This window comes from Cuculus canorus, chromosome 4 (assembly GCF_017976375.1).
Source record: "Cuculus canorus isolate bCucCan1 chromosome 4, bCucCan1.pri, whole genome shotgun sequence".
In the NCBI taxonomy this organism is placed as follows: domain Eukaryota; kingdom Metazoa; phylum Chordata; class Aves; order Cuculiformes; family Cuculidae; genus Cuculus; species Cuculus canorus.
The window spans coordinates 77,858,537-77,873,684 of record NC_071404.1 but is presented as its reverse complement, the minus strand read 5'-3'; the positions used below and the strand labels follow the sequence as shown (position 1 = coordinate 77,873,684).

The following is a 15,148-nucleotide window of genomic DNA, read 5'->3' as shown; positions in this document are numbered from 1 at the left end:
GCACTGATGTCACAACTGGGGAATTTCACCGACTCTGATGGTGGTAAATAGTAGAAACAGAGTAACTTCTTGAAGAAGGCCTGCCCAGGGGGCTCCTCGGCCTCTGGAATCTGCTCAGCCCTATTTAGGGAACTGCAGCTGGTTATGCTGCACAATAATGGATCTGCTGCCCCATCCCTGTTTCCACGCCAGGCTCCATTCATCATGGGGAGAGGGAGGAAGCAACCAAAACGTGTGGACAGGCTCCTCAATCCACATACTCTGAATGTGTGGACAATCTTGTGTATTTACGGGGAAGCTGAGATCCAGGGCATCATCTGCTCGTACACCTGCTTCTGGCTCAGAACAGATTATCTAGGTGCAACAAAGGGATGCTGTGTCAAGTAACATACGGAGCCTCTGAGCAGCGTCTCGGAAATGGGCTAAACTGAGGCGTGGGGAAAGGAGCCGGCCTCCCCCACTCATGTGCTTCATTCTTAATGTTCTCCCTCGGCAGGCCCTCAGATCTCAGCAGACCTCAGATCCCACGCTGCATTTTTAAATAGAGAGAATTTAAAAAGCAGCTTGTGACTATCAAGTGACTGGAATGCATTCCCATAACCACTGCCTTCTCATCCCATCATCAGTATTTTTCCACACCAGCCAGGCATCATCTGTGCAGTTTTGTCATACTTATCGATCGTGAAGTCTTGTGTTCAGGAAGGAGACAGTCCTTGAGACAGTTAGGATGAAGGCCAAGCTGCCACTCTTCCTCTTCTTCCCAGGACAAAGTGGCAACAAAATAGGCATCCAGAAAGAGAAAGATCACTAGAATATACTTTTAAATGGACAAGGAGCAACCCTAGCTCATGTTCACCACATCCCTTCTCTCAGGCAGGGGACATGCAGGGTAGTTCATAAGATCTTTTTCCAGTTTTAATCCTGCATTCAGCAGCCAAACCAGAGTCTCTGCCTGCTTTAAGCTGCCTCAAGGAAGACGATCAACAGCAGTGCAGACCTGCTCATGGGGTCTTAGTTCAGGTGTAGGAGAGAGGAGGGCCCTTGCTGCTGTTTCTCAGAGAGAATTAGCCGTATCCACGTCTGGAATGAGGGTTTACTCCCATAGGCAGCAAGGCTCTTGTGAAAATCCTGTTCTTAAATCTCGGTTCAAGAACATATGTTTAACTTTGAATATATACACCAGTCCGTAAGTGTCTGAAAGGGAAGGGTATGTCGAAGCACTCTCTTAATTGGGTTTGCTTCTGGTCTGCCTTCAATAGAAACCCACTGCTGAAAAAGTGGGGGGCAAAGCCAAAGAGTAATTTGATTTTTTTTATCATTTTTTTGGCCTTTTCAGAATTTTTTCAGGAAATGTTTCTTTCCACGGTAGCAGCAGACGTCTCTGCCTCGCTATGTGTTTTCCAGGGTCTTGTATAAAACATCCAGTGATCCTTTCAGGCTGTGTATAAATCACATCGCAGTGTCACTGCAGGAATTTGTTTAAAGATATAAGGAAATTGATAGCCGGGTGGAATTATGAGCTCTCAGTCTTCAAAACGCATTCTCGGACTGCCTTCCTCATGGTTTTTTTTAGTCTGTCTCAGCCTGCATATCTCCTGCGCTCCTAAATCGAGCTCCTGCCTTACCCTGCTTCTGCAGCGATGTGGACCAAAAAAAGCAAATCACTGAGGGCGTGAGGGAGGGGGATGCTGAAATGTTCTCTGCTGGAAAGAAAATTCTGATGGCTTCAAAAACAGGCTTAGCATTTGCGTTTATATCCCATAATAGTCTGGCATCTTGTGATGGGAGCTCCAGGGCCGAGAATCAGACTCACAGAGGTATTTCAGCTGCAAAGTTTCGCCGGTTTTAGGTGATATGAACACCTAAAGAGGAGGGAGTTCCTGGGCTTTGGTTTTCGGAAGAACCAGGTGCCAGGTTCCGTGATGTTTTTCAGCCCCTCTGCCTGTGGCTGGAGTTCCCGGCCTTTGTGCCATTCAGCACCTGCAGCATTTCAGTCCTGCTCTGGCACTGGGTTTGAGCACAGATTGTTCACTGTTTAGCATCAGTGATGTCTCAGCTTCTGGCTTGCACAACAAGCAAACTGAGCTGAACACCCACGTCCCTCTGATCCCCTTGAGCGTGGTTTTAGAAGAGGCAAGGACTTGTTGAGGGGCTTTAAAAACTGAATAAGCTTGTCTGTTGCTCCGGGATCCATCCAGGAACAGGCAGATGTGTCCTGTGAGCAAGACTAGGGTGCTGGGGAGTGGAACGCCACACCTGAGGTTTCCTCCTGTCTCTGTATGGCACATGCTGTGCTTTCCCTATACTGGGAAGCATCAGTGTTCGTTACCTTGTTTTGCTTGCTGCTAACACTCTCTTTGCCCTCCAGGACCTGCTGAGAAGGGAAAGCAGCGAATTTGGCCTCGTGGTGAGAGATCCGTTTGACATGGTCAGCGCAGGAGCCAGGTGGGTATATGGTAACATCCCCTTTGTCACCGCAGGGTCAGCTTTTGCCATCCTGCTGCCAGCAGCGGTTGTTGTGTGTTGGCATAAAAGGATGGATTATAGCAAGCTAGAGAAAACATCTTTATGGGCACAGGAGCCGGGAGGAATACATTGCTGTGAGGGTTTTTTTCACTGTAGGCATTAACTCGCTGTCAAGTCCTTCTGATGTCTTGGACCATGTTTCTGCGGCAAATTTCCGGTTACCTAGCTCCCAAAATGTGTTTGATGTGCATCAGAACTCACATCCAGATGCTGTCATCACTGAAGGATTCCGAAGGAACAAATACCTTGCTGTCCCACTCTGTCAGTTTTCCCCAGTCCAAGGTGCTTCCTCCTCAAAAGAAAGCAAACATTTGCATGACCAAAACCAAAAGATCTCATTTATCTTGTTGAATTGGGAGCTTGCTTTCCTTTGTTCAGGCAGGGTATTTGCTCAGCAACAGAGGAGAGAGAAATGTTTTTAAAAATAGAAAAGTGTAATCATAAAACTCTTAATATTTGGGCTTATGTAACTCCCCACTTAGCAGGGGGTTGTTTTGGACTTAACTGGAACTGAAGTTGATCTGGCTGTGTTTACATTTAAATAATAAATAGTTGCTTGCCCTAAGCTCTGAGTGCCCAAACAGCTAACTCCTATTACAGTAAAAACCATCAAGAGGGACTAAAGGAACTATTCACAAAGGAGCTCTGTTACTCACAAACTTGCAGTAAATGCCAGACCGCTCCATTGTGACAGTGGGAGTTGGCGCTGCTGTCTCCAAAGGTTTCACCGTGCAGCTTTGAGTCAGGGAGCGACAGCTGGAAGCTGCGGAAGGCTCCTACTCTGGCTGGGTCTGACTTCCGACTGCCTGGCCAGTTTTGCCCCTAGTACAATATAGATGTTGGTTTTGAGGGACTCAGTCTGCCTTCAGGCACATCCTTTTGTGATTATTTGAAACACACCCATTTACTGTGATTTGGAATAGCTTTTTCTGGTTTTGCCCTAAGAACACTAGAGCTGTTTAGTTCATCATGCTTCCCAGTTTCTTCTAGAGATGGCATTCCATCATTCTTCTCAAGAACTGCTTGTTGCTTCCTTCTCGTCACCCCCAATCTATTTTCCAAGTAACGGGATTGAACACCCAGACTGAAAACAAGTTTACTGGGGCACGAAATGCAGGTTTCTCATTTCCATGCTCCACTGCACAAAGGTTATTTGGTTTAATGTAATAGTTTTATGGCGTTTCTGCTGTGTAGGCATCGTGCATGCTCTGCAAGCACATTTCTCCTGGGAGATGTGAGGCTGCTCTCCCTTCTTGATGAGGATTTGATTTCCCAAAAGATAGGATGAAAAGATGGGAGAGGACAGGGAAAAGCTCTTGACTCTGCGGACCCAGAGTCCCATTACGCAGGCTGTAAATTGCTCCCTAAAAACCTCTGCTGCTGAGTGATTTCTTTTATGTTACTGCATCTGAAAAGAAGTGAAAGCAAATGGGTGTGCGTTTTGGAAGCCAGAGGGCTCAGATCATGCACTGCTGAAGTCAGTAGAAGTATTACATATAATTTTATGTATAAAATTTTATACATATATTTATACAAAATTTACAAATAAATTACTTCAGCGAGAACGAGATCTGAATCCTCTACAAACAGAAAGGGACAGGTTGACGAGGACCTTACCCATGTGTCAATGATTCACAGAAAGAGTTCCACTGTTAGGGCAGTGTTGAATGTTCCCCTGCCCCCGTGTAAATGAATATTTCACAGTCTGATTCATGTGGGATTATTGCAGCATCTTTAATTCACCTTTTGAGAGATGCAGTCTTTGTCCTGAGATTGTCAGCCCAAAGCAGCTGAGTTTCTGGCCGGTCCTCTCACATCTAACTATCACCATCCTGTCGCTGCCTGCGGCGTACCCCATGCACGAGCCCTTCAAGGAAGGCAACAGCAGGGAATATGCTTCTAGGCTTCCTTGGGACACAGCTGCTTAATGTGCTAGAGAGGAGATGGGACCATCCCTACCACCTCTCTTGCTCGAGGAGGAAAACTGTCAGATGGTGAAGTTATGGAAACGCTGGTCAGCAATCCCTTGGTCCGGTCACACATGCTCTGTGACTAACACTTCATGGTCTTCTGCTACTCCCAGGTGTCCTCCAGTGGCTGTCTTAGAAGCACTGTTGGGAAGGGTTGTTGCTCCATCAGTTTTAGAATCCACAATTACTTCCACAGTAGGAGAGACCTTTCAATTAGAGAATTACCATCTGGTGTTTCTGACAAACACTGAGCATCTGAAAAGAATACACATTGCTACTGTCCAGGAACCACAGACAATACCGAGAGCAGTCTGTCTGGGAAGTTTCCCCACCCCCAGGCAAGGGCTGCCAAATCCTGTTCTCAGTTATGCTAGAATAAAGCCGGAACGACCCATGTCTTTGACAGAGTTACTCTAAATTTGTACCAGTACATCTGAAACATGACAGATTGGCAGTGTTGGATTATTTGAACAATGCATCTCAAGAACAGAAAATACATTAGCAGTAGAGCTTTATTGGATTCTATTGTTTTATGCTATGGCCTCGTAGTTTTAGGCCATCTTCTGCATCTGCTAGTGCTGTTATTACTGCTTGAATTGTTTTCCATGTAAATAGCCGTACAGGCAAGTAGGTTTGGCTCTGTATTCTGAGCAGGATCCTCACTTCAAAGGCCCAACACTCTTTCTTAGACTCATTGAGAACATCTCGAACGACCTGGAAGGAACAATTCAATCTGCTGGCTTTGCAGCTTTAACATCCGTTTGCAGTTGAAGTGTATTGGCTTTGGTTTTTGCAATACCTGCCAGTCTGAGCGGAGCTCTGTTTTCCAACAGGATTCTGAGGCTGTAAAAGCTGGTTTTTATTTTTCTCTGCAGTAAAAAGAGTTCATTTTTCAGCCACACTTTGTTCTTGGACACAGTTGAATCATTTTAATAGCACTTTTCCTAAAGGAGCAGATAACATTGTGGGAGTTTTTGGCCCATAAATCTGAAATTCTTAAAATTATCAGCACTTGAGAATGGAGTTTGATAGTAGATAATGTCAAGCATCTTGTCCATCTTACAGCAGTTGCTATGCCCCCTCTATAACAAACAAAACTCAAAGGAAAAGGAAGCAGGCACTGAGGTTTTCCTAGATTTTTTTCTTTTCGGTTATTGCTGGGATGGTTGCTACCTGTGTGCATGTGTGTGCGATCCAGCACACACCAAAGATAATGGGAGATGGGCAGTGGGAATGGCTCTGTTTCTGTGTCTTTGGACTTAGCAAACTGAATTTTACTACCAGTTTTAAAGCCCAGCTGCACCTCACCTCAAGTCAGCAGGCACTGACCCAGGCCTCTGATATGGTTGCATAATTTGTTCATTAAGGAGTACATAATAGCTTTTCTTGCTCATTGATTAATTATTAATCTTATCGTGGTCTGTCTCTTGGTTTTCAGGTCTTTCAGCAAGAAAGAAAGAAGCCACTCTGAAAGAATGGCATTCCCGACTTATTATCCCCATCCTCACCGCAGCAGCGAGGCTGCCACGGGGTCCACCACACTGGTGGAGAACCACAAGCTCTCAGAACTTTCCAGGCCAGATAGCAGGACTTCTGCACTTGTCTCATCCCCAAAAGAGGCGAGGATTCACTATCCTGAGCAAAAGCAAGGCTTTAAACCCTTGTTCCTTAACCTTATTCCCTCTGCATCTGGCCAATCTTCCTCTGAGACACCCAGCCAGACTCCTTCAGACTTCCAGAGCGCAGGCGATGACCAGGCTCTGAGACAGTACCATGCCAAGCGGGATGCTGTTCCCTCTGAGGGCAACGGTACTATTCAGGCACAGTCTTCAGATGCTGTCCAGGATAGATCCCCTAAGATTCCCATGGAAGAAATGATGTGGAGAAGGAAAGCTGGGCTGCTTCACAGATCCTACCCACCCAAAGTGGTGTGGGCTCATTCGGTCAAAGACAACAGCTCCCCAACGGCTGTGGTGTCTCCTCCAGCTGCCGGGCCGAAGTTCTCCCAGAGGTGGCAGTCCCTGCCAACACAGAGCAGCACTTCTTCTGACCCAGAGACTCCTTCTCCGCGGGGCACAACGCATCTCCGGATCTCAGAGTCGAGCCTGCAGCTCGTGCCCCCGCCGTTGCTGCAGGATGATGAAGATGACGAGGTGTTTGTAGTGTCTTCCCAGCCCGGTGTCGTCACTTGTCCCTCTTCACCCCCACTGCCGTCCTGTCCTCTTCCTGAGCTGAGCTCTTACACTTCTGCAAATGGCACAGAGGAATTCCCACCTCCTCCCCCACCGGCGGTGCTTGAAGGGAATGGGGCAGCTGGAGACAAATCCGCCAGGCTCACAGAGGAGGCCGAAGTGAGGTAAGGGTGGGCTGTAACACAGCGTCTCGGGCGTTGTAGGGCCATATACAGTAAGATATGTGGGGCTCCAGACAAATGTGACTGACCTCCGCAGCTCCGCACGCTCTGACAAGCCACCCACAGCTGCTTGCAGGGGAGTACACACGTTCTAAGGGCAGAGGGACAGACAGACAGACAGACTCACTGCCGCTAGGCTTTGCTGGCTGCCAAGAGTGTTGTCAAATGATGTGGCCTGGGCAGGGTGCAAAGCAAGAAGGGAAAAGGCTTTGCGGGCCGTCAGCGGAGGCACTGGCAGGTGCTTAAGCAAAGCAGAGGGGGTTGTGGGTGAGAAACTGTCCTGGCCTGGTTCTCCCTGTGATTACCATATGAATTTCAGTGGAGTCCCTTCTTACTCAGCCCGGCATGAAGAGTTGAAATGGCTACTGACTTCTTCCAGTCACTGGTTTTTGAGAGAGAGCTGAGAAAACCCATGGCAGTTTTTTCCAGACAGTTAGAGTGAGTTTCCCAGAATACATTTTAGACCTGGCACAAAATAACGCTGTTATGAAACAGTGACCATCTGCCAAGAAGCAACAACACAAATATGTCACAGGAACACTGCATAGTGAGTTTTTCCTGAAGGATAGGAGTTTGGGCTAGGTGCCCAGCTGGTTTGACTTGGCGCAGCTTCCCTCACTCCTGGGGAGCTGCTCTGATTTCCATCTGGGAAGAATCTGGCCGGGGCTGTGGTAGTGACTGGCTTTTCCAACATGAAAAGAACAAGGGAGTTTAAACTGCTCAGGATGGTGCTCCCAGGTGGGGAGACTCAGTGTCCCCAGCCCGTGAGCAGAAAACAGACAGACTTGTTGTTCACCAGTTCCTTCTGTGTTGGAACAACAAATCAGCAGTGTCCAGGTGGAGAAGACAATGTGCTTCTGGTGCCAGTAGCTTCACGCTGTGGGCCTTTCTGTGCTGAAATGAGAAGTAAGACACAAAAATAAGTGAGAGAGGAGGAAAACTTACTTGTCTTAGGCCTTCACTGTGTGTCCCCAATGGTCCTGTGTTGTAAGTTTATCTTCGTCTCACAGAATTTTTCTGTCCATAGCAGCTTCAAAAGCTTTCCCAAAGCTCTGGCCGAGAGGGAGATAACAGGATTGGGCATCAGTATCAGTGAAAATAATTTGCCCTTCTCACCGCCTGCATCAAAGAGGACTTGCTCTCCATCCACTGCGGATAAGCAGCACCAGATACCAGCTTCTCCTGAAGGGCTTCAGAGTGCTGAGCGACAGCCTGTAACTCAACGTGAAGGCAGCAACGGAGAGCCAGCAGTCATCGCCGGAGAGTCAGAGAATGGCAGCCCAGCACTCAGCACAGCACCTCCAGTGAAGACAAAGAAAAAGAGCCCAGAGGAGATGAAGTCAGAGGCTCTAGCAAAAGAAATTGTCCATAAAGACAAGTCTCTGGCTGATATCCTGGATCCAGATTCCAGAATGAAGACAACCATGGACTTAATGGAAGGGCTTTTCCCCAGTGGAACCAGCTTGCTGAAGGAGAACATGAAAAGGAAGATGACACAGAAGACAGCTAGCAGGAGAGCAGCTGAAGAAGACACGTAAGCACTGCTTGTTGGGGGTTGTGGGCTGATGTTGCAGCAGAATGCGCTGCTTGATTGCTTTTAAGGACAAGCCTGTGCTGAATTTCTCTGCTTCTGTTTTGGTGGGTGGTGTCAGAGAGCAAGTTCCTCGGTGCCCAGGCGTGAGGACTAGCAGGGCATTTCTGAGCGCCCTTTCTGACAAACTCAGCTCCACATGTGGCCTTTGAGCTCACCTCTCTGTGCGGTGTAGAAAACGATGCTGAGCTCTGCAGCGGGGCGGGAAATGAACCATCTCTGGAGATGATGTTTGATTTTGCTATCTTAACCTTTCTAACCTCAAGCAATTCAGTCCAAAGCACAGTAACAGAGACAGGAGAGTAAAACCAGGACCAAAACAGCGGTGGGCAGAAAGATAACAAGAGGCCACATTTTGCAAGGAGGGTGGGAACACCTACTTATGACGCAAAGATCAGCCCAAGTCCTCCAATGTGGTTTTTTTAGAGATGAAGACTCCCAGGAGGCAGCTGGAGAAGCGTGTAGAAGTGAGTTGCAATGCTCATGCCAGATGAGATTGGTTAACCCAGCTGTCACCAGCCGATCTGTGCTGGTTTACCTTCAGCAGGGGCTTCATCCCATCCAGAGTTGTCAACCAGTCAGTATTTAAACAGAGTAGTTGTGCTGTTGTGCACAGGGTAGAGATCTGAGAGCAGCTGACATGCATCCTCAGGTGGCAGGAATCCGCCAGGTCCTTTGGAACTGATAATGCTGGGAAGGTACCAAAGAGGGAGTGCTGAAGAATCATGGAACTAGGCCTGGGAAAAAGCTAGGCTTAGACTGAACTCCTGCTTTTTCTTCACTGTGGTGTAGGAGAGAAGAAAAGGAAGCTCCTGTAACCCTGGTCGCCTGTCCTGCCTATTACAATGTTTCAGCACCCAAAGCAGAACTGCTGAATAAAATTAAGGACTTGCCAGAAGAAGTAGGTGAGGAAGAGGAGCTGCTGGACATCAATGAGAAGAAGGTAAATTCAGCACACACCACCATTTGCTGGTTACATTCCTGAAATGGTAATAGGCCCTAAAGTAAAGCACATTTCTATTTGATGTCAGGTTTTGGCAGTCCCAAGTTCCGTGGGGCTGGGTGCATTTAGGCCACCCGTGAAACTTCGTGAGGGTGACCCAGACTGAATGAAGAGCTAATCTGAGTACTTGCTGCAAATATGAGTACACGTCCTAAGGTGGGCCTGTATTGTGCCAAATGCTGAGTGTACTCATTGGAAGAGGGAGCCTGTTTCTTGTAGCAAGGCAAGAAAAGGGAGAGGTGACGTGACCTGAGCAAGGATAGCTTAGGTCAGAAACAGGAACAGGAACAGGGCCCAGCTAGTGACTGCGCTGACTGTGTGAGCTTTTGTCCTAGGATTTTCCCTTTCAATTAAGCCAGTTTACCTATTCGCCTGCTCTCTGCACCCCTTGCCTCCAAAGAAACATTGGTTATTCTTTATCCACCACACTTCATTGTTTCACTGCGCTGCTGAAAGACATGTGCACTTCAGCAGCTCAGTCAGCCCAACATCCATGTGATGACTTGGGTGGAGGAGAGGAGGAAACATTTCCCTCTCTTATTGCGGCTATGTTTCACGGATGAATGGCCCCTGCAGTTCTTGCTGTTGACTTGGGTGCTCTGTCTTCTGGGACTTTTGCAGGGCCTTCTAATTTGTCCCTATGGTAGTCTCATATTGGTTCCCTGCTAATTACAGACATGTTGCAAAGTTCACAAATCCCCAAGGGCCACGAACAGGTACTTCCTTGTCTGTGCCTCTCTTCACGCACCTACTGCCATCGAGTCAAAACCAGCTCTGCCTGTAAATTTAAAGCATCCTACATTGCACAGGAGAGAGTAGCACAGTCCATGTTTCACTCTGTTTGTACAACAGCAGAGTTTAAACATACTGAAGGATACAAATATTTGTGCAAGTCCCATAATCTGTAAACATAGTACTTAATTCTTTGTGAAATCATAGAATCATGGAATGGTTTGGGTTGGAAAGGACCTTAAAGCCCATCCAGTTCGACCACTGCCGTGGGCAAGGATACCTCCCACTGGATCAGGTTGCTCAAAGCCCCATCCAACCTGGCCTGGAACACCTCCACGGATGGGGCAGCTACAGAATCAGGCAGAGATTTAAAGAAAGTCTCCCAAGCTCACGCTCTATATTGAAGCGCAGAGAATTCACGTGTCTCTAGTACAACTCCACATTTTTCTTCTGGGTCCTCGCCCGCATGCCAAGTGTAAGCAAGCAAAGAGAAGATGTGAGGTGGGTAGTGTTTGCGAGCATGCTGTTTGCCCTGCAGCCCTGACTTGGAGAGCTCACCTCTATTTTCATATTGCCTTACTATTTCTGTCTCAGCTTTTCTCTGCTAAGCAAAATTGCCAGGCTGTAATGCAATGACAGCTAGAATGGGACCTCACTCAAAGTGCTCTGTAACACAAATTATGAGTGCAAAGTGAGTCGATTAACCTTATTTTGGGGAGCATTTGAGGTGCAGGTCAGACCCCGCCAGGTCTTTGGGGGTTGTCATACTATGGAATGGGATTGAGACACTCACTGTGCCTGCCGTCTCTTATTCCTGTGGTCCTACACAAATCCTGGGTAGCACGTCTACATGGACACATCACACATTTGCTGCTAATTAATGCCCAAAGCCTTTCCCTGCTATTTTGATTATGTGGTCTGAGCTATTGGTGGTAGAGAGCCCAGCTTCAAAGGTGATTGCAGTCCCTGCCATGTCTGTAGCACTAGATTGGTTCTTGGGGTGCTGCTCCTTTCCAAACCGGCTGCCTGCTTATACCAATGTGAAAGGTAGGGAATGATTAAACAAGATGAGGATGCTGCTCCAAGGAGTCAGTGGACTTGCTGCAAGCATCTGACAGGCTGCAAGTAGATGGCCAGCCCTGGAGGACAAGTCTCAGGCCTCAAAGGTTACCTTTGCATTGAAAACAGAAAGAGATGGGAGTGATGAGGCCCAGACAGCAAGATCTGCCTGGTGTGTTTGTTCGTGGTCTGTGTGAAATAACATTTGCATAGGCATTATCTGAGAAGGCAGCTACTCTGAGAGGTCATTTGGATAAACCAGGCTCATTTCCATTGTAAGTATGCAAAGGAGCTGTACCGGTCGGCATTTGGGATCGCAGGAGAGTCACTGATTAATGAACACAAAGCAAGTATTTCGCAGTCCCCACCCAGCCCCCAAAGGTACGTCACTCCCGACAGTCTTGTAGCCTCCTGCTGCGGCGGGAGGGCAGGTCTGCACCTGGAGCAAAGCTCCCGGAGCACGGAGGAACAACTGCCAGTTCTGAGCAGCCCGGTCCTCATGAAAGCATGTCAAGGTTAATGTCAAGCTTTGTGTCCAGCCCAGAGAGTGCTGCTATAGAGAATTTTCCCCCTGGCATCATAATAATGGAGAACCGATCCCTTCCTTTACTCCTCAGAATTTGGTCCAACAATCAACCGGTAAGGACCTTGGATCTTTCTTTTTGAACATGGCATTAGCATCATTAGCACAGGGAAGGGCGAATGTTAGTTCTTGTCTCTGTATGCTACCTGTCCCAGAGGGGAGAATCCAAGGGAAGGCGTTTGAGTTGTTCCTTATCCTAGCAGGTGGAATTTAGTACTACCTTTGCACTCCTGTCTCACGGAACGAATCTGCTAACAAATGGTGGGACTTAGCAGTCTATTTAGTTTAGGAGAATATCACATTTTATTCAGCCTTGGCATGTCCGTGGAAGCTGACAGTGGGCAGTAGTGCAGCCACAGAACCACGCGCTCCAGAGGATGCACGCAAAGTCTACCATCTAGTGGTGTCTGGCTAAACACTGCTGTTTGCTTCCCAGCTGCAGAACCAGCCTTTGAAACCCCACCCCAACAGGCCATGCCTGGGGATAAGGGCCAGATCGGAGCAACCCTCAGTCTGACCTGGCTCTGGAGATCCTTCCTCCTTTGGAGCAGATGCCTTCCTACTTGAAATTACTGCCAGATTTGATGGAAAGAAGACTGTGTTAGTAAACTTTGGGAGGATATTTTCAGGCAACCTTGTGGTTTACTTCCATTTCATCCTGCAGTGTCTGTGTGTGGAGTAGATTACCATACAGATAATGTGCCTCAGCAGCACATGAACTGAAAAGACTGAAATACCCAACCCTTGTATGAAGAGCTTTTCCTGCTCTCTGTGTTCTCAGGCCTGAGTAAATGGAAGCAAGAATTGCAGGCCCTGGGCCATAGACTTCTGCTTTTGCATACGTCTTTCCCCTAAATCCCAGCAGAAATGAGGACCTCCCGCACATGTGCAGCACTGCTGTTTCTGAAGTAACTGAACCCTGGGGGCCTCCTTTTCTTCAACAGGGAAGCAGTTGCCAGCATTTTCACAAAAAAGGGTGTGTGCTCTCCATGCCTCTGCTCAGTCTCTAAGGAAATTGAGAGCATCTTTGGTGCGAGTGCTTGCTCGATGCCTCTGTGCGAGGCAGGGAGTTTGGGTCACGGCTGGATTTGAGGCTGGTACCTCAACACTGAGGCAGCCAAGTAAGGAGCACTCCATCATTTCATCATGCTATAGAAGAGGGAAATATGTAGTAATTCCTTCTTTCTTGCTCAGCCATGTGTAACTTGTAAGTGTTGGCTCAGCCTCCTGTCATCCATTAACAAAGCTTAAATTCATTGTTCTGCCAGTTGTTTTGTACAGTTCTGGGTCATAAAAACTGTAACAGCCAAACCAGAAACTTCAGACTGGGGCAGGGAGTGGGGAATTCGCAGGAGATGTGGCTGTAGCTCTTTTCGCTCAGAGACTTTAAAGAACTTACATCTTTTGGATGTTCAGAACCTAGATCTTTCAGACGTAGGTAGCTGGGTATCAGAATATGGTACACCAAATCAGATATCTCTTTTATAAATGTCTGTTGATGGTAGAACAAATATATCTCCATGCAGTCAGATCAGATATTCACATTATCACCCACATGTGGAATTACAGAGTTTTCTCTGTTTCCTCCTTAATGTCTTCTTTGTCAGCTAGTGCTGACTTGACCCAGTTCCTCAGGAACTGTATCCATATCCTCTTGTTGTTGTCATCCGTATGACCAGGATGATCGTAGTAATGACCAATGTGGCAATGTGTTTCCCTTCTGACAGGCTGAGCTCATTGGGAGCCTGACCCACAAACTGGAAATCCTGAAGGAAGCCAAGGAAGACCTGCTTGCAGACATTAAGATGAATAATGCTCTTGGAGAGGAGGTGGAGCTGTTGATCAGCAAGCTATGCAAACCTAACGAGTTTGACAAGTACAAGATGTTCATTGGCGATTTGGATAAGGTGGTGAACCTCTTGCTCTCCCTCTCGGGACGCCTGGCCCGGGTAGAGAACGTTCTGAGTAGTCTAGGAGAAAATGCCAACAGTGAAGAGCGGGTATGTATCTGCACAACCATAGTGTCTCGGCCTTTTTTGGGATGCGAGACAGCAGCAGTCACAGGAACATGCGTGTATAGGCTGGGACCTCCAAAGGCTCACAGGAAGGCAGGTGTTTTAGTGCTTATGTATAAGCAGTAGCAAACGCAGTTCTGTCCATGGGGAGTCTTGGTCCCGGTTGTATAAACGTCTCAGATCCTGCATCATTTGCCTGGAAATGGAACGGCTGTGTTTGAGATAGTGTGTCTGAGACGCACGGCTGGAGGAAAGGCTGTGTGGTGGTGTGTGCCGTGTAACAACCCACCGCCTTCTGCCTCAGTTGAAGCCGCTTTTTAACATTCTTTAGTGGTTGTGAGGGAGAAAGCTAGATATTCCTGGTCATTGTTGCTTTGAAGCCAGTTTTACTGACTTTCTTGGGGCAATTTCTGCCCCACACTGACTAGAACTTTCAGAGTCTGATTCAGTGGGATTCACGGTCGACCCACAATGATTTCATCCTCCTCCCCCAGGCTTTTGATTGTGCGTGTGGGAGCTTAGCAGCCCTGGAGGTGGCAAACATGGTATTGGGGGAAGGAGAGGGGGGATTAGTGACTTTGGTGCTGCTGATACTGAAGCACTGTCTCTGGTGTGTGCAGAGTTCGCTGAACGAGAAGAGGAAACTGCTGGCTGGCCAGCATGAAGATGCCCGGGAACTGAAGGAAAACCTTGACCGTCGAGAACGGGTGGTCTTGGAAATCCTGGGCAACTACCTCTCTGAGGAGCAGCTCCAGGACTACCAGCACTTTGTAAAGATGAAGTCCGCGCTCCTTATAGAGCAGCGAGAGCTAGATGATAAAATCAAACTGGGTCAGGAACAGCTCAAGTGCCTGATGGAAAGCCTCCCCACAGACTTCACACCCCGGGACGCAACCGCCGCAGCTGCCCTTGCTGCAGCACTTGCTACCTCTGCCGGGGTCAGTGGTAAAACACTTCCAGCAGTCTCTTCCTCACTCTAACCTTTCCCAGGTGGACCTGGGATGGTCCTCCTGCTTGAGGCTATTTAATCCAAGTACTTGGCAGTTTGTTCTCTACAAAGACAATGAACAGAGACAGGTTTAAAACAAGATTTTAATGAAGGAAAAAAAAATAGCAATAATAAAGGTTTTATTTTCCTTTCCTTCCACCTCTGCTTCCTGGAAACTTAAATCAATGTGGAGGGAAATCTTCTCCTGCCAGAGATGAGGAAGAATCTCACAAGAATTAAACACGTTACCTTTAATTAAAAACATGAC

The 15,148-nt window shown here is 47.7% G+C and overlaps 1 protein-coding gene across 1 annotated transcript in view; it reads left to right on the top strand.

Moving 5' to 3' along the window:
* SHROOM3 (shroom family member 3) overlaps positions 1–14,879 on the top strand; it is a 140,059-nt gene extending 125,180 nt beyond the window's left edge. Inside the window, exons 6-11 of the mRNA XM_009566139.2 lie at positions 2,369–2,445; positions 5,935–6,852; positions 7,937–8,443; positions 9,293–9,443; positions 13,605–13,877; positions 14,513–14,879. Coding sequence (XP_009564434.2) covers positions 2,369–2,445; positions 5,935–6,852; positions 7,937–8,443; positions 9,293–9,443; positions 13,605–13,877; positions 14,513–14,872 — 2,286 coding nt within the window. The 3' untranslated portion in view covers positions 14,873–14,879. The remainder of the gene's footprint in view (positions 1–2,368; positions 2,446–5,934; positions 6,853–7,936; positions 8,444–9,292; positions 9,444–13,604; positions 13,878–14,512) is intronic.
* Positions 14,880–15,148: the final 269 nt, after the last annotated feature.